The sequence below is a fragment of the Centroberyx affinis genome, unplaced genomic scaffold (genome assembly GCF_046629955.1).
Source record: "Centroberyx affinis isolate AG114_WGS23_722 - 3 ecotype Tasmania unplaced genomic scaffold, CSIRO-AGI_Caff_v1 ptg004902l_1, whole genome shotgun sequence".
Classification (NCBI taxonomy): Eukaryota; Metazoa; Chordata; class Actinopteri; order Beryciformes; family Berycidae; genus Centroberyx; species Centroberyx affinis.
The window spans coordinates 239,738-266,535 of NW_027282404.1; the positions used below are offsets into that span (position 1 = coordinate 239,738).

At 44.8% G+C, this 26,798-nt stretch overlaps 1 protein-coding gene across 1 annotated transcript in view; it reads left to right on the plus strand.

The window, feature by feature from the left end:
• Positions 1 to 26,798, plus strand: part of LOC139666272 (zinc finger protein GLIS3) — a 71,549-nt gene that overhangs the window by 7,814 nt on the left and 36,937 nt on the right. The window contains exons 2-5 of the mRNA XM_071545446.1: positions 11,782 to 11,971; positions 14,403 to 14,656; positions 22,325 to 22,517; positions 23,857 to 25,426. Coding sequence (XP_071401547.1) covers positions 11,782 to 11,971; positions 14,403 to 14,656; positions 22,325 to 22,517; positions 23,857 to 25,426 — 2,207 coding nt within the window. The remainder of the gene's footprint in view (positions 1 to 11,781; positions 11,972 to 14,402; positions 14,657 to 22,324; positions 22,518 to 23,856; positions 25,427 to 26,798) is intronic.

Sequence of the window (26,798 nt, forward strand, 5' to 3'; positions counted from 1 at the left end):
ACAAGAATAGCTCTCTGAGATTGTGTGTGTGCGTGTGTGTGTGTGTGTGTGTGTGTGTGTGTGTGTGTGTGTGTGTGTGAGAGAGTGAGTGAGAGAGAGAGAGACAGAGACAGAGAGAGAGAGAGAGAGAGAGAGACATAGAGCAGTTTTGGTCACCTGAGTCAATCATGAGAAGGCATCTGCTTCTTCTTCTCCACCACACAATACGGCACTATCAGCACTTGCACAGTTACTCATAGCTTAGCTGTGATATTGAAGTGAGTAACATTCACATGTAATAGTTGCTGAACGTGCATCAGAGCTTTTTAAACCAGTCAACAGTGAAAACTCCTACAGCAACAGTTTTGAATCTGAACGCTCAGGCACAGCTTGTATCGTATACATGGTTAGTGTCTGAAATGGCCTTTTTACAAGGCTGGGCATGTAGACCAATCAGCCAGCCAATCAAACATTGGCTTCATCTGAGTGGTCAAAAACAAATGGGCAAACATGATGCGAGCCGAGGCTGTTTTAATGCCTTCATTAGAGCGGAGGAGAAAGCAGCCAAAAAGCCGAGTTTTATCCTCTCTGTTGTTCACTCCGCTCTCTGCCAGGAAGCTGCCATGGGGCAGTGCCCAGTCAGCTCCCCACGCCATTGGCTGGCGCCGCCCCAGAGGACTATGAAAGACATTATAAAGTCTAATAGTGCAGTTTATATATTTTATTAGTGCTCGTTAATAAAAGCCCAGCGTTCTGGAAGAATTACTTATTCTCTAGTCATGTGCAATGCAATCCAGCCCCTGCGCTATATTAAATTACACTCAGTGCTTACACAGGGCTAATAAGTGCACAAAAGCAAGGGACTGAATTAAGTTTGTTTAGGGGAAAAAGCACTTTACTTTCGCAATGTCTGTGAATGATGTGGGCCGTCATCAATCACAAACCCTGAGAATGACAGATTGCACTTCTGTACTGTGCTACTTTTATATTCATATGTGCGTAGTGTTTTGGCAGATATGGATTTCTCTGTATAGTCGTCCCAGATATAAAGCCAAGTTTCATCACATCACACACAGTTTCAATATCTGTTGAGTTGTTCTGCCAAGGATAAAGCGCTGGGAAGCAAATATTTGAGACTTTATGAGAAAAGGCAAGGAATCCGCACACTAAGGCTTTCGTATCCTATCATGTGATTGTCTTTTTATCTTTTATCTATAGAAGGGGTTCTGATATTAGAACAACACTTTTGGTAAGACACTGATGAAGATGTAGTGTTGAAACATTTGCCTGCTAGTATGGTGAGCACAGCATGGCTTAATAAATGCCTTGAAAAGACTTTTTCTGCCCCATTTTTTAGCCTTTTTGGTTTTAAGTAGTGTGCGGATTCCTTGCCTTTTCTCATGAAGTCTCTACTAATTGGAACCTACGCACCTGCTGCCAATTACAATAAATGACTGACTATAGGCACAACAGTTCTATGAAATGCAAATATTTGAGCCATCATTTATTATAGCTTCCCAAGTATCCCAAGCCAAGACCTCAAACACTGTTTCTCTGCAGCTTCTATTACTTTAGAGAGCGACATCAGCCTGTTCACCCAACATCAGTGGCATTGCAGCGCAGGTGGATCAGTGTTTTGTCCAAACTTTTCTTTTGTAGCCCCTGCACAGCAACTCAGTGCTGCATGCTGGGAGGAAGTGGAGGATTGTGGGGAAGTGAGGCCGGTGCCATGTTCAGGTTAATCCTTGTAGTAGTCCTTGTTGCTGGGAGCTGGGAGCCCGGCCAGACCAGAACTCTGGATGTTAATAAAGTTTTAAGGCTCTATGCCAGCGCTGTGATCTCCTACAATGCTTAGGGTTATTTTTACAGACTTCAATTATATTTGAAAGGAGAGGCCGTTGTTCAGTGGGCTAATATCAGAGTAGGGAGATGATGTATGTGATAAGAAGATGCAATTTCCCACGATGTGATGCTGCAGAGTGCATGGATTTTCTCATTGTCTGGGGCTCAGAGTGGGAATATATTCTCATATCTTCTGTATGAGAACGAGAGATGTGGCGCTGAAACAGCAAACCGGTAAACGCCACTTTTTTTTAGTTGTATTATTCCAGCGAAGGCTTGCAGAGGATGCATGCTTCTTGATAGTCACACACACTAACACCTGGTAGTTGTAGTACAAACCAGTACAAACAGTATTGGGTGCCTTGCTTCAGGGCACTTTGACAGCACAATTCAAATTCCCTGTCCATTTTCTCAGCTGGTGCAGCCATTGGCTATTTATTTGACATAGGCTGTCCTTCTTGTGTCCGTCAGATGTTATGTCGATGTCTGCGCTCAGCGGTCTATGACAACCTGGCTGCTGAACAGGGAATTGAAGGAATCTTAGATGACTTTGGCTTGTAGCTGCTGCACTGATGTCGCTGCCTGCTGACTCGTCTGCCAGAGATGTCGGCTTGATTTCACCCTCTGGAACTGAAGACTGCATCTCGCAGATGAGACGCAGTTCCTCTGTCCAGAAGTTTCCACTGGAAACAGTAGACACATCTGTTATCTTCCTACTCCTCCAGTATCTGCTGGGATTTTCTTCATAATCTGCCTGCTTTTCATTCTCGACATCAAATTGCTGTTGAAATTATGTGATGCAGTTATCATCCTATTGGCAGTATTGTCCCATCATCCTGAATGATTAAGTAATTGCATTATAATAGAGAATCAGCGGTTTTGTTCGGGACTATTCCTTCTGTGGAAACTGTTCTCCTTTGATTTACAGTTGCCAAGAATAAATGTTGGCCCCTTTTCTCCATTTAAACCAGGACTCATATGGACTTTGTGATACGTGCTTTAAATGGATCCATATTACGCTGAGTAATCGCTTACCCTCAGTATGCACCTCTTCATTAACATGTTTAACATTCCCCCCTAGGCCCAGAAGTCGGCTTCTATAATACACTGCTTAATACAAACATCATGTTGGACACTTAGCATCTCTTAGGGGGCTCATTGTTGGCAGTTTTAGTAGTGAGCAGAGTTGGATGTGATGTGGGGTGTGTGTGTGTGTGTGTGTGTATGTGTGTGTGTAAGTGCATGTGTGTATGCTAAAGATTGGGGCAAAGTGGATGAGGAGATGGACAGGTTCATGAACACTGAGCATGCCCTCGAAGAGCACAGACAAATTTTAAAGGGGCATTAAGTAATTTCGGACTTTTATCGACATCTATCGGCGACTGAGGAATTGCAGCAACATCGACAGGTTTCTGGCACAGCTCATAGCAGCATGTAATTGACAGAATTATAAAAGTCACATTTTCACAATGGAACATGTAAGCTAGCTAATTAGAGCAGAGATCAGGAACGCCCAGTGAAGGGGAAATACGTCATGATGCAAAATAATACCGCTTTGTCATTTGCTCTTTTGGCTTGAGAACGAAATGTGTTGCGACATCGGTCACTCGCTCGTACCGTGTTTCTACAACGGGGCCCAAATGTAAGTTTTTTGAAAACAAGAAATCTCAGTGCCTGGCAAAGTAATCGCTGAGTCATTGGTGTTAATCAACAACACTGTCAACAACTGCAGAGATATTATGGTCATTTTGTGCTCTGGGGCAGTAAACATCTTACTTAATGCACCTTGAATCTTTGTGTGTGTATGCCTGTGTGTGTGTGTTTATGTACATGCAGTTCACTATGTGACTGCATGTGTGTGTACAGGTTAGGTATGTGTGTGTTTCTGGGTGTATGCCTGTACATGCATGTGTTTTTATCTGTATATGAAATGTATGTTTTGGCATGGAATCCCTGTCTGACTTTCCAAAGCTTGATTTCTTTCTTGAGGGTGTGGATGGATAGAGGTATGGGGTGTGTGAGTTTTTGTGTATGTGTGTGTGTGTGTTTGGGGGAGTGTTATGCTGAACATGGAAGGGAAAAGAATTGGGTCTAATAGGAACCAGGGAATACGAGTGTCCTAGCTGGTCTGACATTTACAGCCTTCCCCTCGGCTCTGTGCTCAGCCTTTACGACAAAGCCAAAGCCCATCAAGAGGAGCTTCACTCACCCTAAAACCGATACGCTGAGATTCTTGGATCCACGCAGACAAGACGCACAGGCTCACACGGCTCCGATAAACCTTCCCGCAACAGGAAACGGTTCTTATATATCACTAGGAGTTTTTGACAAGAATATTTGGGATGGATGTCTGGCTTTTTCCCCAGTATGAAGCTGAGTCATAGATTTGGTGGATGGATGGCTGAAGAGCGGAGAGGAGGAGAGTTTTTTTTTTAATCTCCTTTCTGTTGATCTGACTTTTGCCCTTAAAAAGTCCGCTCACAGCACACGTTGACTAATACTGATAAAAAGCCTAATCAGACACTCTCTGCCTGTATCGACAGTGATCTAATAGGCTAGTGTTTGAAAGCTGAAATGAAGTTAGGCAGCGTCAGAACTCTGACAGCCAGGTGCTGAGCACTTGGCTCAGAGCGCTGGAGCCTCAGCCAATTGGAAAATGCTTTGCAGAATTTATCTGCACCCTTCTCCCTTGACAAATTATTTTATTGTTCCCGCACAGTTGGTTTTCATTTAGTCTTTTGGCTAATGATAGGCTGAGAGCATGTGGACTATTCTTATTCCTTTATTCAGCATGGATACCCTGACTGGAAGTGCTCAAATCTGACAGTACACTCCCATGCTACTATAGAAACCAAGCAAAACATGACACAAAATGTACACAAATGTGCACAGATGGCACACAGGTTAGGGAACTCCTGATTATACTGTAAGAAGGAGGATCTTAGGCTTATCAGTTTGTATTCTTTGCTGAAAACTCAATCATTCCTCTGTGGCGTGACCTTAGTGGCAACGAGTCAAACTAGGCAATGCTGCTTCCTAAAGGCACAACTTCTGCCCCCTGCGCCCCCCCCCCCCTCCCAGCCGACCCCCACCCCGCTCCAAAACCCTTAATCACATTACGCCGTGTGTCTCATGTACCGGACCAGCAGATAGGCTGTGTGACTGCTGCAGATGGGAGCGATAGGGTGGAACTCCCCGCCTCGCCCTGCGTCCGAGCTCTGCACTCTGCCTGACCTGGGCCCAGTACATCGGGACTAGGCTGCTAATCTTTTGCAAATGCTGGGAGTCTCCACGGCTGGGCCCTCTCTGAGACGGCTTAGTCAAAACAGCCCTGTTGCTCCTGAACGCAACCTCAGCCTCTAGTTTAATTCAAACACTGACTAACTAACAAATACCTGCTGCTTGTTCCACAGCATTACACAGCCCGGTGCGCTCCCCGGCTCTGCATGGAGTTTGACAGCGTGTTTGCTGTTCTGCGGGGGAACACACAGGCCTACTGTGTTACAGGGTTTTCAGGGTTTGTTGGTAAGATGATACACGACACGTTGAGCGTACTCATGCGTAGAAAATACTGCACTGGTTTAAGAGTGTTTTATTATCTTTTATTATATTTTTTAGGGAAAGCACTCAGTTCTCCGAGCTGGAATAGTGCTATATACAGTAAATAAAGTTTTAGCATTCTTACTGCATTGTGGAACAACCTGCGGGATCTTCACACAAAAAATAAGGGATATTTCATAATGGGAATGTAAATATTTAAGCAAAACCCTCCAAAAAACAACAAATTGGAACAAATTGATTGACATGTTTTATTTTCTCCTTTTCAAGTGTTTGATTTTAAGCGTTTGATCATAACTAACACTCCAACTATAATTGACACAATCACTTCTATTGTGAAAACAAATGATTACAATCAGCAAGTAACAGTCTGCATTGAGAGCCCTGAACCACATAGCCAAGATTTTGCCTGTCTGGCGTGAATCGGTTCTGTGATTAAGATGATAGCTGGTGCAGAAATCAGTGTCCGCTGTGATCCTGAAGTTAGAGAAATCTCTAATTGTCTAACAAGGTTACATCATTACAACTTCCCCTGACAACTGACCTGACGAGTAAAGCAAAACAAACATGTTTTTGCAGACGATCCAGGTTGAGGTGATGAAAGATGGCCTTTGTGTCCGGTTTCGAGTTTCATTGGTGCCTCGTTCTCCATAACCGACCCCCCCAACCCCCCACACCAACTGCCACCTCCCATCTTTCCAAGAAAGCCCTTTGGTCTCTTTGCCGAGCATGTTTCTCATTCCACTTGAGCACAACAGTGCCGACCACAGTTCTCGGAGATGACTCTGCCTCGTCTTCTCATACGCTCTCATTGTTTACATGGGCTTAGCCACATCTTCAGACCGCTTTGGGCTTCTAATGAACACCATGCAGTTCAGGCCAGTTGCCAGGCTCAGGCCCAGGGTCGGACTTTGTACATAGAACAGTTGGCATAACCGACACGCTGAATAAAACATCACTGTTTACGCTGTAACTTTTCCCCTTTGAGAAATTTCGAAATATCCCAAGTATGTTTTAAGTATTCAGAATGACATACTTGATGGAGAATATATTGTGAAATCCAACTACAATGTACGTTTCAAACACGGTTCAGTTGATGTGAGTGGTAATGTGATGAATAATTCAAGTCTTAGCAGTTTATTTTTGAGTCATTTTTTATGCATCTGTGGTGCTTTTGATTATCTTGATACTCATAATCATATTTGATTACACAGAAATGGCCCGGTGGTACTGGCTTCCAGCATAAACTGCCAGCATATGTGTTTTTTTTATTATTTGTAAATGTTTTAGAAGGATTTGATACACTGGGAACAATACATCTTCCACAATTTTTGCAATAACACAGTCATTATTGCTAAAAAAAAATGCAGCTTTTTACTCCAACTAGCAACAGTTGGAACTCCAACAGGGACTATAAACTAAATAGGATGATGAACTTTGAAAAATGGAGCTTAGCAAGGACGTACTTATCTTCTGAGGCTTGGAAAAGGCTGCAGTCAGAGAAATGTTTAATGTAAGGCCCTAAAACCGCAGCTCAACAAAAGTCAACAGGACTTGTTAGCCATGTCCTTGATAGCGTTAGCTGTAAATCTAAATGCACATTTTACCACAGCGCCCACTTTTACAGGGCCAGTCCTGTCATTTGACACGAAAATATGGCTAATCTAGCCCACTGTAAAGATGCCAGTCTTCTACAAGCCTCGAGAGCTCTGAGGCATGAAGCAGTCCAGCGAGAGAGGCACAGCATCAGTATATGTACACTGCTGCCTGCCAAGGTACACTCATTTAACAGCACAAAAAGACTCGCACTGAGAACCCGCAGCTTTTTCTCTATGTTTATGTTAGGGATGATGTAAAATGGCCAGAATTCATATTTCACATCAAATTTCTCTTTTAAGATGGCTTCTCTCATTTTTTTTACATGCAAGGAAACAAACATTTGCATTTCAAAGTTCTTCAAATAAAAATAAATGAAAAGCAAACCCTTTTATGGGTTTGGAGACTATATTGGAAAACAGGTCAGGGGCGAAATGAATATTTTTTATGGTTCGTAAAAGAGCTTCACAATGAGTGCCAGGTTATGTGAAAGGCTTGACACATGGTACGGCCCAGAGCCCTTCGAGATTCCCGCTTTATTCAGCCCTTAAGCTCTCTGGCCTGGAGCAGCCAAACAACACAGATGGCAGAGGCCAAGTGGTCCGAATGAAGAATGATTTCTTTATTTCGACTTGTTATCGTCTGATTAGGCTCCTTTTCACCGTAGGCCCATCCAAAAAACTATTAACAACCTTCACTTTTTCTTTATGTGTTTATCAGTATCTGCAAGTGGGTTTGGCATATGGTCGACTCACAGCCATTCCTGTTTGCTAATGCTAAGCAGGTGAGTTTTCCAAAGCCTTGAATGACCATTATCACCTTAGATGATATGTATGTATGTATTCTGTAGATAGTATGTTCTTAGTATATTCTTGCACTTCCCCTTTTGCACTGTACATGAGGTCTTATTGTCAGGATATAATGTGAAACTGTAAAAGTGCCAAAGTCACCCAGACAAACCCCTGTATATTTATTGTCCTTAGGGACCCTGATTGTGTTTCTGATGATGTCTGGACTGACCCCGCAATCAGACAGAGTGAGAAGTTCAGACTCTGTAAGAGATACTGCAACTTCACTACAGCCGAGACACAACTCATGTCTCGCTTCGGCCATATCTATCGGCTGACTCACGTGGGGACGGGACGCAGCGAGAGCAGAAATCATAATAAAACGAATCTTATTACAGCCATTAAACAAGAGAAGGGAAAACACACGAGGGCTTTAATGCCTGGACATCCAAAATGCTTACACAGTGAGAATATATTTGCTCGTAAAGTTCTTTGATGGTGGCCCTGTCCGTTCCAACACGCGGGGCCGCTGTCTGTGTAAATAGCTGTGTATTGGCCCCCCCACCGCGCAAGATTGAATGTGTTTCCATAGGTGTCATTTGGTACCATTTTGGGGTTTTTACAGGCCCCACCGCGCCTCAGTCCCCGTAACAGCGGGGGCTCGGCGGTCTTGCCATCATTTCTCAAGCGGTGGCCCACTGCAGGCTCTTCCTGAGGTTGGAGTGGGACGAGTGCGAGCCGTAACCCCCTCCTCCTCTTCCTCTTCCTCCTCCTCCTCGTCCTCACCCCCTGGCGTTGTGAAGCTGTGTTTGATGTGAGATGATATATAATGTCTGCTGGACTGTCCATCTCAAGTTACCTAATGCCTGAGTGTGTGTGTGTGTGTGTATTTGTGTATTTGTGACTGCATATCTGCACGTTCCTGTCTGTATCTGTGGTCTGTGTTTGTGTGTGTGTGTGTGTGTGTGTGGTAGGAAGGTGGCGTGGGAGGGGGATGGGGGGGGGGGCGGTCCTCAGTGCCAAAGCCTTTGGTGAGCAAGGACTCCCCACACAATAAAAGAATGGTATTGCTGACTTCCTTAGGTATGTGTGGTTTGAAACTCAACACAGGTTTGCTCAGTGGAAAACCTGGGGCCCGCTCCTATTTATTCTGTATATTCATGAAGACCCCGCTACTTTGGAGACGGTCCCTCTATAGCGGGGTCACGGTCATTTTCCAGGCCTGTTGATGACCTTTGGTGTGTGATGTTGATTGATGTGATTTGTGGTGCAACAACAGCTCTTCAGCACACGTTTCTCACTGTTGGTTTCAATCAGTTACAGTACCTTAACCATTTAAAGTGAGAGAGAAGGGTCTACAGCTGCAAAAATGTCAGTCTTAACAAGTCACATAATCTTGTATTCAGTCTTACAATCGTATTTTTCTTTTAACAAGTTAAAAGTTTTGCCACTGAATCAAGTGTCATTTTACTGAGACAAGTGGAGCGATTTGGCTCATTTCAAGATTTTGCAATCTGAGGAAAATTCTCAGAAACAAGTAAAACCGCATTACAAACAAGTGAAGTTATCTCACCTCACTGACAGATTGTAAAAACAAGATAGACATTTTTTGCAGTGTACCATCAGATAATGCGTGCTCTGTGCGCGCGTCACACATGGCACCACACTTCAGTGGTAGGAGCAAACTGTTCTTGTTCTTGTGTCATCTGTCTTGTGTTGTAAGATAACATTTGTTTTGAGGATACGCAGAAGGATTTAGTCCCTTATGTTTGAGTGGATCAGCTTACTTTGTGCTCTGAAATCTGAGGGCTTAGAAACTGGTGACATGAAACAACACCAATAATCAAATCAAAATAAAAGCTTCCCCTCTCTGCCTCCGCTGTCAAAGCAAATTGTGCCCTTTTGAAAAACTCATTTTCCTCAAAGAGCTGCATTTCGGGGCTAAGTTAACCCCTAATCATCTTGACTGGCTAATACTCATTGTGAACACAGTGGAGGAGCATTGGCTTCAACTCTAGCCGGAAACTTCAAAAGCCAAAGCAATTACTATGCATGCTTTGAACATATCCTATTCACAAAGTAACATTCCATTATTCTTCCTGCACTAAAACAACAAAAAGCACCAAAAAAGTAGGAAGTGAAATAGGATTCCTCTTTTGGTTCCCAAAACATCTGGTTTGGCCCTTGTTTTAAATAACTAGCATCCCCTCTGAGAATAACAGAAGGTTATGTACACTGTGTGTAGGTAACAAAATAATCATTTTCAAATGTTGCTCCATTTAAATGTGATCTAATTACCACCACTTAAATTCAACCTCTCATTTGGACCACCGACCATCAAGGGAATTTTCCCCCAGACATTCTCTGTTGCCTAAGTATTCATTTATTTCTCCCCCATTGCTGCCTCAAAAGCATTAAAAATATACAGTAATTGCTGCAAATTGATCACTTGTTTTACAGAAGTCGTATAAATCTTCGCTCATGTCAGATGGTAATCAATGGCAGGCGGTGGCGCTGGGTGAGAGGAAGAGAGAGTATCTATATGATGGGCCTTGGTGCGTCTGCTACATGGAGTTACTCTCATGTTCTGCGGTTCAGTTTGGCCACTGTCATTTCCGAGGAATTTCCTGCCATCTGTGTTCAATCGAATTCTCTCACAGATTTGGGCTTGCTTGTAAATATTGGGTGCTGGCCGGGGAGGACTGAGGGAGTACTGTGTGTTTTTGTACCATCAGCCTCTTGGTCCAAACTGTGAACAGGCCACTGGCACGGGGGCTAAGCTAGGCTAACAAAGCCTTATTACTGTAATGGGAGTCACAGTAAGACAGCAGAGTATCTGCTGCTCTGAATACAGACGCTCCCATATCTGACACTGCTCTTATGGAATTCAAATTAATCTTTTCCACTGAGTAGGCTTTTACCCTGCCTCCTTTCTCACACATACACACACACACACACACACACACACACACAGTTACAAGCGCACAGTCACATGCGCACAGTCACACGCACACACACACTAGCCTCACACATACCAAAGAATATGAATAATTATTTTCACAGAGTTAGCATTTACTCATGTTTTCATACATTTGGGAACACTCAAGCATATTTTTGGTGTCATGCAAAAACAAAAACTGATTCTCTAAAAACTTTTCAGAACACTTGATTTCCCCATTGCCCCCATTTCTTTATACCATTTACAGTAAAAAAGGGAAAACAGGAGAAATAAATTTTCGCTATCATGAGCCAGATCCCCTCGGGGCAATGATGTTGTCACTTGGAATAAAGTTCAAAATGTGAATGAAACCGTCATTACGAATGACCCCTGTTTGACAACAGCTATTTCAGTAATCGTGTCATTCTCAACAGAACAGATTTATTGCGCTATTATAGTAATTTTGACAAATAGAGGACCATGCTGATGTTTGACAAATGGATCTGATTTCACTTTGGTTTCATAGGGACTCCTACTGTGTTTTGATATGACTTCAGCAGGCACAGGGACAGACTGAGGCCTATTGTTCACAAGGGGAAAACGCCGCTTCTGCACTAAATCGCCCTGTTTATTTTATACAGCAGATTTATATACACTGGGTATTCTCATGAGTGAACTCACACACACACGTCAGCACACACACACACACACACACACACACAAGCACGTACACACATTCATGCTCAGAGCACAAACAGAGGCACATGCGCACACACAGATTCAGGATAATTTTCCAAGTAAACACTGATTAAGAAAAGTTTTAAAGGCCTTTGTAACACTACTTAAGTCCAATCGCTATAGGAAATAACTTAATTCTGTTAAGAAGTCCACTAGTCTCAGACAAACATCACCTCTGACACTTTCTCGGAGGCACGGGGTGTGGTGCTCTGCGCGCTCGTCAGTCCCCGACACTCGCTCTCATGGACCGGGCTACATCACTCTGCCAGTATTTACTGCCGCCTCCCCAAACAGAGCAGCCTCTTGTCTGGCTTTTGAAGCGCCTCCTGACCCCATGCCGAGGTCTCAGCGCCCTTGGCCCGGCTCCGGCGCTGTGTCGTTCACCTGCCCCAATAAAGATGTCTGTCACCGGGCCAGACGTTCCTGTCACGTCTGCCAGCCCGAGTGCCATCACCGCCCCGTCGGTCTACCGCTCTGTCACGTCAGCCGGTGGGTTCCCGCCGCCCCGGGACGCTCAGAGCCGACACATATGGTTAGTCGGTGTCGCACATGCTGACGTCTTGGTAGTGAAAAAATAACAGGGTTTGCGCACTGTTTGACTTTAAAGACTATGTGGCTTTTCTGTCAGAGATTGTAGGATTTGGTTAGGCTGGGGAGTGTTCCAAAAGTTTGTGATTTTCTATGATTAATCCTGACAGAATAACATACTGATTTGCTGGGGAAATCTTTGATTGTTAAGATAGTGTTGTGGTTGACAGTGGTTTTAAAGTGGTCTGTTGACTGTGTACATTTTCAATATATTCACAAATGGTTTAACTTGAAGGTAGAATTATTTTTGTGATAACTGATCATTGCTGTGGTGTTGGTGTGTCCAGGACTGTGACGTCTTTTTCCTTGGATTTTCTGTTGATGAGGTTTGAGTTTCTGTAGGTGGCGCTCTTTTCTTCTTCTGTTCAGCCATGGTGGCTATCGCCGCTCATGCTAACTACCCAGTTCTTCCTCTGTTTATTCCAAAAAAAAAACACTTTTGCAGCTGCCAGAAACATAAAATGCATCACTCTGACACGCGGTCCTGAGAAAGACCTACCAGACACCCGGTGTTAAGAACAGCAAATGTAAAAGCTTTCATGAACTGGGTATAGGTTGAATCACTACTCTGTTATATCAATCGGCGACAGGGAGTAGCAAAACAGACATTTATTTATATGAAAGTGTTACTTTAACGTCATATCTCAAACCACAGGTCTGTATTTCTCCAGTTTTTAAAGACATGGCGTATTTAAACAAACCGTTTACAGCCTCAAAATACATGTCAAAGATGCCACATACTGTCAGTGGTTGTATCAAAAGCTCAGTCAGTGAATTTCAGAGTGAAATAATGTCTTAAGCCCAGGAAATCACTATGCAAACAAAGCCAATAATGGGGTGACGGTGCTGCATTAGGGACCATTCTGCAATTAATTATGTCTTGAGCCTTTAAAACCCAAATATAATGAACATGGCTCTTGGTTCTGTATGTATGTAACTTTCTCTTTCCTGTGGTTTGATTTTGACTGATCTTAACTTAGAACATATAACCTCTGTTGGTCTTACATTCTTAAATAGTTTCGTACTTTCTCACACAGCATATAGGTGTCTCTTTACTGGGTGGACTGTAGGACACCACCAGTGACAAGGTGCTACCACCAGGTGGTGACATGTGCAAGTGTAAAGTTTTAATTATGTTAATGGCGGAGGACAGCAGAGAAAATGATTGGCTGTGTGGGCTGGAGGGACGCCGGGAGAATCTAATCAGGAACGGTCACAGCTGTTTCAGGATCATCAGTGGATCTGTATGAGTTGAGAGTGTGTGAATGTGTGTGTGTTTGTGTCCGGGTGTGTATAAGTGTGTGTGTGAGAGAGAGAGAGAACGAGAGGGGGTTTGTGTGTGTGTATATTGTGTACCTCTATGCGCGCATGTGTGTGTGGAGTCACATAATCTCACAATGTAATATTCTCTCCTGTGTTTGGGTTGTGATCTACAGCGCCCCCTTTTTCCTGCCATGTGGTGCAGTGGTTAGTCTGTGGGCCTGAGCGTGGCACTGGGCTTGGGGATGGGATGGGTTAGGGGGGCGGGGGGGTGGGGGGGGTGTTTTGGGGTAGGAGGGTTGTTTGTTGCCAGCTATTTGTTTGTGTTCATGACTGCGGTTAGCACTGCTCCGCTTTAAGGGCCCGGTATTATGAGGGAGCCCGCTTCCCACAACATGTGCCCTCTTCTCTAAAAGGCTGGAGACCTAGTCATTCACCCGACCGCTGCATTATCAGTCTGACTTGAGACTACGCAGCCACTTAGTGTGAGTGACTGGATGATTCCACAAAGACGGCTGAGCTGAGTGGGCTGGATTTAGGTCATGGTATCTAGCTGTTTCTAGGTGGAATACATTATACCAGTGAATTCATATATGTTATTGCTGTTTTGGAGCTGAAGTAAGATAAAGTATAGAAAGCCACATGTGTACCTGCTGTCCTGAAGAACTTTCTCTCCTCTATCTCCCTCTTCGCTTTCCATATGTCAAACATACTAACACGCTTTTTTATGTTTTGGCTGGACCGCAACAGCGGGGCCAGCCCTATAAACGCGAATGTCTGTCACTCACTGACTGACTGACTGACTGACTGACTGAGTGATCAAGTTACACCATTTTTACACCAAATTTAAGTTTCGTTTTCTCCGCTGTTTTCTCTTGTTTCTCTGCTGAGATCAGGAGCCCGTTTCTCCCACACAGTAAGCAGGCTGACCAATATCATGCATGTGAGCTGAAGCTAAAGTACAATCTATACAATTATATCATATCGCCGTTAATTTCGATGCATATGCACAAGCTCAGTCCACCTGAAGTCCTCTGTTCTGTCGGGGGAGAGAGAGACACAAACAAGCATGGAGGTTTCGAAGCGCAGAGGGCTTATTTCTGACCTTCCACCAGTTTCCCGGGGCCACGGTTCCGGCCAGTGCCGATAGCTGGGTGCCGATTTGTTCCCGGTGATCCGGCCGAGATTTCGGCGGGGGTCCCGACACCGATGCGTCACCGGGTGTCCGGCGAACAGCGTTTTCGGCACCAATGGGTACCAGAGCGACTGCCGTTTGGATCGGGAGGCTCGATGCGGGCCGTGGGCGCGGTGGAGAGGACAGCGGCGGATAGGGGAGACGGGACGCGCTGGAACGGAGATCAGTATGGATGTATGGACTATTATTCTGTATTAGCAGTCTACAGCGGAGTTCGTTTATTTTTGTTTATCCTCGGTCCTTTGACTTACTAGCAGCAAATCTGAGTTAGTGTATTACCAAGTTGTCCATGAGAAAAGAGAGAGGAACGGGGTTACCTAGTTGAATGCGGCTAAAATCAGCCAGAACAAACTGATTTCATCCTCATGAAAGTTCTCATGTCTGCTGGTACTAGTAATCCTGCTAAGAAAACACAGACATTTCTGTCCTCCTAATTTAATAGAGTTTTCCTTCTTCCCTCGCTCCGCACCTGCTTTAAGAGGAGATTTCTCCCTAGACGTTGTTATTTTTCATTTACTTGTGCCCCCAGGTTTTTCAATCATACATCCATTACTAAGCAAACAAATAAGTTCCGGGCCTATGCCGCAGACACAAATATAGACATGAGTTATGAGATTTAGAGAAGCCGGGAAAGGCTTTGGGCCGTAATACACAACATCTGCACCGGACAGGACGCACAACCAGAGCATCCCTCTACAAAGTCCCTCAGCCTGCCGTCACACACTTCTATCTGTTGACCTGCCTCGTGTTGAAAGAGAGGAACGAGAGGGGGAGAACTAAAGGAGGGGGTAACAGGAATAAAATGATCATTATTAACTGTTTAAGTGCTGAATGTTATGATTTATGAAGCCAAAGTGGGGCCAGTTGAGGTGTCACACTGGATTTCCAGAGGCATCCGTCTTGCGGTTTTGGCAGCTTGTTGTACCTCGGGTTCAGATGTTTGCGTCGCGCTCCTGACATCCCGTTTCCCCCCCTCAACCCCCTGCTTTAAGTACAGTACACCTCTGATCGCCTCCCCTCTTTCTTTCCTCTCCTCTCCTCCTCCTCTAACCATCCATCCGTCTGCACATCTGCTTTTCATTGAGCCCTGCATCTCTGAAGACTTGAACGCATTAAACGCTGGCACAAGCACAGTCTCACTCCGGCACTTAACACAGCGCTTAGGTGACTTAAAAGGGAGAGGCGAGAATTATAGAAAATGAAGTGTCACCGAAATAAAAAATCGCCCGAGATTACCACCAATTACACTTAATAATGCTGCCCAGACCATCTGCTGATCAGATGCAGGGCCAGTATTGTCCGTGGAGAAATAATGATACCGGAGAGAGAGAGAGAGAGAGAGAGAGAGAGAGAGAGAGAGAGAGGGAGGGAGTCAGGAGAGCAGAGATTCATTGAGGGAGACAGAAACATAGCCTCGCAACTATGTGACGATGTGGTTCGATCTTTGCAATACTGTATAGACTGGAATGCTTTGTATGGTAACGCAGCCATAACTGTGTATCTTGGGATAATAGCCGTGTTGTTCCAGAGGGGTTAAGTTCTGCTAGATTGGAGACATGTGTCTGCTCAGCTTTATTAGTCATTTATTAGTCACTGAGATCGGGGGGAGAGTTTTTAGCCAAGGCACAACACTATTGAACTTGAACATGACTCTGATCATCAGCCCCTGAGGCAGCCTGGATAGGTATACAATTACAGCGCACCCTAACTGGCCCGCGATCCCCAATGTGAAATTCGTCCAATATGTGAAGTGTGTTCAACAATCAAATTAATCACCGTCACAGTGACCGCAACCTTCCACTAAAGAGTGAGTCGTGCCCTAATTATCCTAATTATCAAGGCTACATTCATTCATTGTTTCTGTCTATTGTCTTATTTTTCAAACTCTTATGGTCACGGTGGCTGCATTAATCAGTGGGAAAAAAGGATTAGAAAGCACTTTCCACTCATGGTTATGATGCATCTGATTTTTATGGCTGCACCGCTCCGTATTCCCAGAGGGTTTTGACAAGGAGGAAGCGTGACAAATGGATGACATCAGAGCAGACGTATTGGAGGGTGATTGGAACCTTGTTTCCCTCGGCAACTGCGGCCAAAAAAATAATCACACACGTCCCACAATAAGTTCTCGAGTAACCACGTTTATCCCTTTGTAATTACACCCTTGTTTGAAGCAATAGTTTATGCGTTCATGTGCGATGGAGCGTACAACCTAGCGTACTGCTCCTTTAATCTTACTTCTCCTCCTATACGTCTCAGTGGGCTCGTCCGTTTACCATCACGCTGTAGTGATGCTCACTGAAAGGAACATACCACTTTAATTATACAGGAGGGGTTGGCAGGGTGAGCGATAGTTACCATGTGATGACATTTATGGAATGGAACATCCCACTTTCGATGTAACAGAGTATTATTAGATACCATGTTATCAACAAGGGCCGGTTTTTTCCTATAGGTCCTTGTTCCAAAAGTGATTTCTCAGGGTGACGTTTAAAGAGGCGGATAACAATAGAGGCCTTCTTCGTGTCTGCGTCTTTGGTTGTTAATGCTGACATCAGTGGCTGTTTGTGAGGATGAGCCAGCACATCTGTACATGGTCTCTCTCTACTGAACACAGCGCTCGCCCCGGGTGCTTCTGGCACCGTCCCGTCCTGCCTCTTTCCTTCTCTCTCTTTCTCTTTCTATCTCTGTCTTTCTCTCTTCCCCCCCCTCCTCCGTCCCTGATCTCACGCCCCGAGAGCGTCACTCCTAATTGGGCCTGAGTGCTTGCAAGTGTGCAAAATCAGAGCAGCATCCCACCCTGCTCGTTCTGAGGTGCTTCCACTTGAATTGGACGCAATAGCCAACGTCATTAGTACAGTTACTCTGCAGGGATCCGGATGAACCAGTAAAGAGTAAACGCTAGGAATTTCTGTATTACAATTACTGAGATTGAGAGAAAATCAGCATATATTTGCTTTATTAAGTTAATAAATTATAGATAGAAACTTTTTTTTTTTTAAGTTAATAAATTATAGATAGAAACTTTTTTTTTTCACATTCTCAAGTTTTTGCCCGGAACATCACATGGAGAGATTTCAAATCCACAGCCGAAAGAATGTAAAGTATTACGAACTCACAGCTGCCTTGCTCAACAGACCACCCATGGGCTCTGCATAGCCAGAACAAAAGCAGAATGGTCAGCCACACACACACACACACACACTCACACGCACACGCACACACGCATTGCATGTACAGACTCCCACTTTTTCACACATTCATGCATGTATGCTCGCACGCCCCACATGCCCACACATACACAAAGACACACAGACACACACACACACACACATGCTGCCCACACATTCACACACATGTTCTCTCTCTCTATCTCTCTCTCTCTCTCTCGCTCTCTCTCTCCCCCTTGTCACTGCCTCTGGATGTCTTGCGTTTCACCTCAGTCCCCGGTGCGCTCTCTCTGGCTTCCACCTCCTGATCAAACTCGGCCTTAACACACAATGAAATATTCAACGCTGAATTACCATGGCACATTCAATATAAACTGAATTTACTGTTGGGTCCGGTCCAAGCCACCATATGTTGAGAAGCCCGTTCTCCCAGCCAGAGCATGACTGATTCTGTTAATGTAGCAAAGCTCTAAATCACTGGAGCGCTAACTCTCCGCAGCATGGGGATCAAGAACTTTAACATTCACAGGTCCGGGATGGAGACACCTCAGTCCGTTTGAGCTCCGGCTACAAGATGTATCACTCTTCATAGGTTTTGGACACAGGAACACAGAATTAAATACACTATATTTGTTTCCCCTTTCCAGAAGTAGTACTACTACTTCCATGAAACAAATTAAAGCCATACAAGTAGGGCTTAGGTGATGTTTGTCTCTCTTCTGACCGGTTCATGATTCTGCCCCAAGTTGTCAACGTAACTTGTATACATATTTACTTAATTTCCCTCATAGATACAATAAAAACATAATGTACATGTGAAAGTACAAGTCGGATGCTTGGGGGAGGTTTAAAAAATCCAGATGCACTTGTATGAAGAATGTCCCCTGAAAGAACATAATGAGAAAGGGATGTCTAACATACAGTGCATACAAGGGACTTTAAAGCTGCACCATAGGCAACTTTGCATGTCGGTGGCTCCAAATGGGAGCTACAGGCAACTGTGTAAAAAATTAGAACTTTAATACCCAGAAATCATGTAACGTGACGTCAGTAAACTGCATTACCATCCCGGCCGGTCTGTGATCACTTTATACCAAAGGATAGCCAAAGGGACAAGAGAAAAAAAAGATGTAATGTGGGTGAGTCCAGCTTTCTCTGGATGGAGCGCTCACTCACTGCTGTTTGGATTGGACAGTTTGGATTTTACTTAAGATTCGATTTATCACTTTCCCAAGACCAGAATTTAATTTGGGCAAATGGGGTGAATCTATTAAAGACGATGGGGTGCTCTTCTTTACTGTAGTCCCACTTTCTGATTTAAGCTGATAAGACAAGGGTATTTTTACATAAAAATCTGGTGTTGCTTTTAATTAAAAGCACAGGGTTTTGGGGGGTTAAAACACTATCCATTGATCTAGATATTCACAATACTTCCTTTCTCACACCCACCAATTAAATCCTTATCAAAAAAACATTCTCTTGCTCTCATCCTCATCCATATTCAGTAGGAGCATGTGCGCCTTAGCAATGATGCTTTGCGAAAGACATGTAAACCCAATCCCGACGAATCGCCTGTAAAACAATCGCTGGCAATGGAGAGGCATCCAAATAAATACTTACAAAAAAAAAAAAATTAGGCTGGGAAACAATGATTGTATTTCAATCTCTTTTAACAAAACAAATCGTAGACAGGTAATCAGTGTTCTGGGCTCGTCTCTGTTTTCTCTGAGTGCTTTACTCATTTATATTCATTTACATGGTATACTTTCATTGGCAATCGGCCATTCTGTATTTCTAAACAGAGCAATCTGCTTTGAAAGAACATTGTCTGATATTTGGGCTGCATTTACTAGTCTGCCTGGTCTGGGCCTGTGCTTTATGAGGGTGACTGTGATATATTTGTGTGTGTGTGTGTGTGTGTGTATGCATTCAGTCAAGACCTAATTAAGAGATTGCCAATCCATTCTGTGCTTTATGATGATGATGTTTTTATTCGGTTGTTTGTGTTCGCATAGTACAAAAGTTTGTGTGTGTGTGTGTGTGTGTGTGGGCATGCGTGCATATAGACAGTCAAGGCCTAATTAAAAGATCTCTGTTGATGTTAGTCATCTCTATCCTGACTCATGTCACTTCTGGCCATCCTGATTAAATTATTCCAGTTTAGGGAAGGAACACTTGGCTTCGCATCAGCAGGTCTTGAAACTTCTTTTGCACAGAAACACAGTTGTGTACGCTAACTGGTGGGACGCTCGGCCAACAGGCAGCGAAAAAAAATAAAAATAAAATACAGAACAATACAAAATGTGATAAACAGAACGATTTGTATCGCTTGAAAACAGAGCAGAGCTGAAAGACGTCTTGCCTTCTGTTAATGGCTTTGAGTGAAACCAGCATGGCTCTTGCAGTCCCCCGGCGGTGCTGGACTGTTTGTTTTGCTCGCTTTGCCTCCCACCACCTCTCTACGTCTCTGTCTTTGCGCTTTGACCCACGACAAGACAAATGCGTAGGGGAGCTATTGGTAGGAGGGATGTGTGAAAAGATTTTCGTAATACTGTGGATAATGTGGCTCAGAAAGTCTTGTCTTGTCTTGTCGTTTATTCTCTTTTCTCGCCTCTTTCCTACATTTCAAAACCTCCCTTTCTCTCTCTCTCCCGCTGTGCGTTTACAGTTCCTCCCATCTGTTATTCTCATTGCAATATCTGTTCCTCTCCTCTTTTGTTAGTTTTTTCTACTTTTTCATCTGTTGCCCCATTCTTTATTTTTGGTGAACACATCACTCTTCCGACCTCGTTGCTCTGACCATGTTCACATCTAGTTTATTTCTACTCCTTATATCCTTTTCGTCCTTCTCCAGTATCTTTTTTTGGTGCTCTCTCCCATACAGCGTGTTTGGGTGACTGTATTAATAATAGCTCATGGTGTGTGATAACATTGTCAATAACATCGTTAGGAGCAAATTGAATTTGAGAAATTGAGTTAGGGAAGTTGGAACGGGGGACGTGTGGCCGCCTACACATGAATGTGTGGGGATATCGGCTTACCCTCAGCAAATATTTCCTCCTACACTAAACCCCCTTTCCTTCACTTTCATCTGTCTCTTTTCTATTTCTGTCCACAGGCTTTATTGGAACCATTTTGTTTGGCTGGCTTTAACAATTCAGTGGTACATTTTTGGTCATATTCGTAAGGTACGGCATGTCGTTCAGATCAGATACTTAGGTTTGAACTCTGGAAATATCTTCAAAACATGGCCAGTTTTATGGGAGAAATACATGAAGAATAAAATACACTACAGCTGATCAAAAAATACTGATAAATGAGTGCAGATTAGCGTTCAATAGCGTCCAGTGTAGTCTATTCCTGCATTTCCCTTATCAAACAGGTCATTTGTAGATGTTATGCAACTATGGAACATTAATCTGTATTATTAATGATTCATCCACCACAGATACTGCTTTTTGTTCCAAAATGAGATATCCACCATTTAAATGAAGTCTTACAATAACATAATAAGTCTTAAAAACAAGCATGCAATTAGAACAACTGATGATACATCTTAAAAGGAATGGTATGTAATTTAAGTCCTTGGTTGACAAAACAGTAACACAGGCTGGATCCTCTATATTTTAAAGACATTGAAAGATAAACTTGAGTTAGTTTATTTTTTCTTCCAAAATGGATGCATAGCCTTTTGGAATAGAACTCTTCAATTATTCCAGTTACGATATTCAGCATTAAATCTCTCTGGCGCTATCCTTACTGTCATCAATTGGACTTCACCAAAGAAATCTCTCTCCATATATCAACGGATACGCAGTTGTTGCAGCCAGTGATTATTCCTCAAGAGAATATTCATAATCTAATAGGATTTCAACATGTCACTGATGGCATGGCTCCCATTGTAAACTGTTGCAGCTCTGCAGCAGACATTATTCTTTCAGTGTTGTCAATAGATTACTGAGTCCCATCTCCTTAGCCAACTTTTAGTTTGAGAGTGACTTTGGGTCAGTGCTGTGTTGGCGGTGACGGTATCCCAATGTGTGCAAATGTCAAGGGTATATTAACCATGACTTGTGAAAAAATAATGCAAAGGTATCTAAATAGTATACAAACCAGGGTTGGGGCCAATCATGGATTGAACTGAGAATGCATGGTAAATTCAATTCAATTCCTGGAGTTGGAACTGGAACTGGAATGTCACCCGGCTCTAAGGAAACAGAATGTGAATTGAGTTGGAATGACAGGAAACAGAACTGAATTCCATTAAATTCCATTAAATTCCACTTCTAAGAGAGGTTGTCTTGACTCGCTAAACATTATAAATCAAATATTATGAATCTAATAAAAAAAACAGTTAAACAAATCAAATACATTCAGTCATAATGTGTGTATGACGATTACATGTTATGCATCAAATACCATCTGAAAGGCACATTTAACATTTTATAATATTGAGTGTTGATATGTGTTGAGTGTCATTGAATTAAATTAAGCTGCCTGAAATTCCAATTCAATTCCAGTTCTCTTTCCTGTAATTTTTTTTTCAAATTCCAATTCCAATTCCCCAGTTGAATAGGAATTGATGATGTTCATTCATGAATTGACACCAACCCTGATACAAAACGGCGATGTATGCCTAACCGTGGCATTTCTCTTACTCTTTTTTTTCCAGTGAATGGCGCCTACTGCTCAGAGAAGGAAGGTGGCGGAGAGCTGGGTGGCAGCGAGGGCACCCTGATGCGATGTGGGCAGAGCTTGCCACTGCCAGTGGGGGGTCAGCCGGGGGGGCTTTACCCCCCCAGCCTCCACTGCGACAGACCCACACCCGACCTTCATCTGCAGGACGGCCCTCACCAAGACACCAGGTAAGACACGCTGTCCGCATCGTTTTATAATAATTTTGTTCCTGTTACAGCCTCGGATGTTTCCTATTGGGTATGTAGGCTACACTTTTACTAATAGGGAACAGTATGTTCTTCATTATCTTGGCTGTTTTGAAACAGATGCACATACTTGTAACCGGAAAGCTTCACCCAATCTCCTAAAGCACACTGAAGGAGTCCAAAGTACAACATTTATGCTACACTAATGCAACTCTTGTGTTGTGCAATCTTCGAGCGTGCATCGACCTACTGTTCAGGTCAGAACCAAATTCCAGATCCCTCCTCCTTTCTATCCCTCTATCCTCAGTCATCCAACCCAAAGTGCTTCTGGACAGACATTCACTTCTCTCAATATTGTCTCTGAATATTTTCACTACAGCCAAACAGGAAATGGCGCTCCCGAATAGAAGGAGGAGGGGAGTCGAGTCTTTATTAACAACGACGACGACAAAGTCTGCCAGTGGCTCTCTCTCCAATCCTAGCTAGCGTTAGCCCTGTTTTTCCCCCTCAGCGTGGCCGGCAGAAGGGACAAAGACGATTCCTTCATGAGACAGCGCAGAGAAAAGAGGGCCCTTCTCACATCACTCAGGGGCTTTGGACAAAATCCATAATGAGCCAACTGACAGGAATGATTATGTAGGAGATCACAGCGACGCATGGAGAAATCTGACCTGGGTCCCCCATTCAGCAGGGCAAAGATTCCCACCATAATACACAGTATTGTAAACTGTGACCCTTCATAGGCTGCCATTATGCCACCAAAACAGGTGACTCCCTATTTATCCCCGATGTTGGGTTGGGTTTAACCCCTTTGTGTCATCAAAGCCTGTCAGATGGACACACCAGCCAGTGGCCTCTCGATCTCTCTGTTACCACCCTTCCCTCCCCCTCGCTCTATTCTTAGTCATAAATGCCCATTCATAACTTCTCGCCACCAGAAGATCCTGTTTCATTTATTCATGAAGTCACTTTGGGTCATCAGTGGTGGATGCTACCTGGTTTCCAACATCACCTCGAGTCACTAAACCCTACATGACCTAAACGATGTTTATGGTTGTACCGTAAGGTCAGTTGCTCTACATGAGAGACCTACTTGAAATACTTTAGGGGCCCATTCGTGATGACACAATTTTATGTAAACTGAGAGACAGAGTGGAGGAGGGGGGGTGGGGGAAGTAAGCTCTAATAGTGCTGCTGGTGGGAAGGATGAGCTGGCCTGTATCTATCAACAGGCAGCCGGCTGATAGCGCTCATATTCCACCCAGTGTCGCCCTAATAGCATAGCGCTCAGATTCCTCTCTGTGTGTTTTTCCCTTCACAGATCCTCCTCTGGCTTCCAGAGGTCCCTGCCGGGGGCCTCACCCGGCCTGGGCGGCGGCGGCGCCAACGGGGCTCGATCCGCTCTCCTTTACCCCATCAAACAGGAGAACTCCATGGGCTACAAGATCTCCAGCGCCGGGCCGGGGGTTCCCAGCACGTCCCAGGCCGGGTTTCAGAACTCTAGGGCGGGCATGGGTGTGGGGGTGCGGAGGGGGGAGATGGTCGAAGCTCCGCACGTTAGCAACAGCGGTAGCGGCGTCTGCGCAGTGAGTGGCCTAGGCAGCGCTGTGTCAGGGGACGTGCCGCAACCGTTTAATAATGAAGATGGCTCCTCCCCGCTGGCTTTGTCCCCCACCGGCTCCCGTCATTCAGCGCGGCTGCTCAGCGCTAGCGGTCTGAAGAGACGCTGCCTGTCCCTGGCCTCGCAGTCCAGCTCCGCTCCTGGCACCGGCAGCGCTGCTGTCACCGGCTCCCCGGCAGCCTCCGGCGCTGCCTCCGAGGGGATCGATATCACCGCCATCATCTGCTCCTCCTCCCAGATGTCGATGGTCGCCTGCGTCAACGGGTTCCGCGCTAACCTCTCACCCAGCCACACGAGCAGCGCCGGCTTCTCCTCCTCTTCCTCCTCCTCCTCTACTTCCCCACCCTCTGCCTCCACCTCCTGCTCTCGGGCAGCCCCCCACAAGCCCCCACCCCTGCCCCCGCCTCACGGCAGCCCCCGGCAGGCCACGCTACAGGAGAGCTGTCAGCTACCCTCACCTGCCACCTGCCTGCTGTCCCTTTCCTCCTCCTCCTCGTCCTCGTCCTCCTCTTCAGTGTCATCGGTGGAGCCGGAGCAGGGCCAGGGGCTGCGTGAGGAGCAGGGCTCCATGCAGCAGGGGCCCGGGGCCGGAGGAGCAGCCGGGGGAGGAGTGGGAGGAGGAGGAGGATCGGACGGGCTGGGGCTGCTGATGAGCGGGGCCCTGATGTCTGGAGCCCTGCATTCGGGGGCCGGAGCCGGAGCTCTGCAAGAAGGAGGCCACAGATCGGGGGCTGCCCTAAAACAGGAGCCCCTGGATGACTTCTCCCCCAGCGAGGACGAGCTCTTTCAGCACCACTATCACCACCACCACCACCTGAGTGGGCGCAGTGGGCACCTCCGTCACCCTCACCACCCGGCCCCCCCTCGGCCTGCCATGCCTCCACCCTACCACCTGCACCAGTACGTGGGTCCCAATCCTGGGGGCCTGCTGCACCTCCAGAGCCAGCAAACAGCGCCAGCCTCCTCCCTGGGACTCAAACCGTCTTCCGGAGGCCCCGCTGGGTCCCACGCGGCCCCGGAGCGAGAAGAGGTCGGAGGGGGAGTGCTGGTCGATAAGCAGGTGTGTCGCTGGATTGACTGCAGCGCTGCGTACGAGCAGCAGGAGGAGCTTGTGAGGCACATCGAGAAGGTCCACATTGACCAGCGCAAAGGTGAGGACTTCACCTGTTTCTGGGCTGGCTGCATCCGCCGCTACAAGCCCTTCAACGCCCGCTACAAGCTGCTGATTCACATGAGGGTCCACTCTGGAGAGAAACCTAACAAGTGTATGGTGAGTCAGCACAGCCCTCTAACACTATCCACCCCACCCAGGCCAGAACCAAAAACAACACAGATTCTAATGTCAGTAATGTTCACAGCCCACGCCAGTTTTCACAATCCACTCATAACTAGTTGCCTCATTTTCATCCTTACCAGTGTAACCAAGGCCCAGTTTCATATGAACTCTGTGCAGACAGACACCAGGCCAAGACAGAATAATCTATTTGTAGGCACAGTAAGTTCTAAAGTTCTGCTTGAGAACTGACAGCAAATCTTTTTTTTTTTTTTAAGAATTAGGTAATATTTATCGGTTTGATATGGGTCTAACTCTTCCTATAATTGCAACCTCATGTGAAAAGAAGATATTTTTTGTTTAAATTAAACACAAGCACATTTTTCATAAAGTAGTAATACATTCCCTCAAGATGATTTTTCCTCAACAAGATACGTACATTGTGTCCAAAAACAAGACTGGACTTGCTTCACTGCTGATTACTTTTCAGCATGAACTTTTATTTTGTTTTGGTTGAGAAACAGATATGTTTGTAATTCCTGTATTTTTAGCGGAACATTTAAAACAGAAGTTTTTCCCACTGAAGATGTGGACTGTTACAGCCTTAGCGCTACCTTGTCACTGTATAAATAGATTTGTGGTTGTATTTTTTACAGGTAAAGCTCCAATTCCACAAGTCAACACACTAATCAATGTCAAGCTGTCATTCCTCCGCATCCCTTAGCAAATGGAAAAAGCCCTCCAACCTTAAGAATGATTTAGTCCAAATACACAATTAGTCCACAATTTGTGTAGGGCGAAGCCATGTTTATTTTCACGAGCACTCTGTTTTTTGAGAAGGGATTCAGATCATGAAAAGCCAACACATCTGGTTAACATAACCAAACAATGCCTACACTTGATCCCTTTAAATGGGAGCTTTAAATGTTTAGCTGTCCCACAAGTATTAAGTGAATTGGCTTCATGTCCAAGTCAAACATGGGGAGAAATGTAGTAGTCTGGAGAAGGGAGCCACAGAGGGACGGTCCGTAACATTTTCTAGTCTTGCTCAATTCACGGCTTCACCCAAAGCCCCTGTCAGAAGTGGTCTTCTTCAAGTTCAGGAAACCGTCCAAATCCTAATTATCGAAAAACTGAGTCTGCAATATTTCTGTAGCACCTGTTTTATTTCAAGTGCTTTTTTTTTTTTTATCTGAAGAAATCCAGGTCTTGTTTATTTTCTAAATAATTTTGTATAATAGCGGCTTGTAAAATTAGCTGAGGTGAGAAACTTTTAAAGGGAATAGAAAGCTGTATTTTATGGTAATTTTCTTTGGTGTTGGATATGGCATTCGCGTTGATTGTGACTAATTCTGAAACTTGTTTTAGC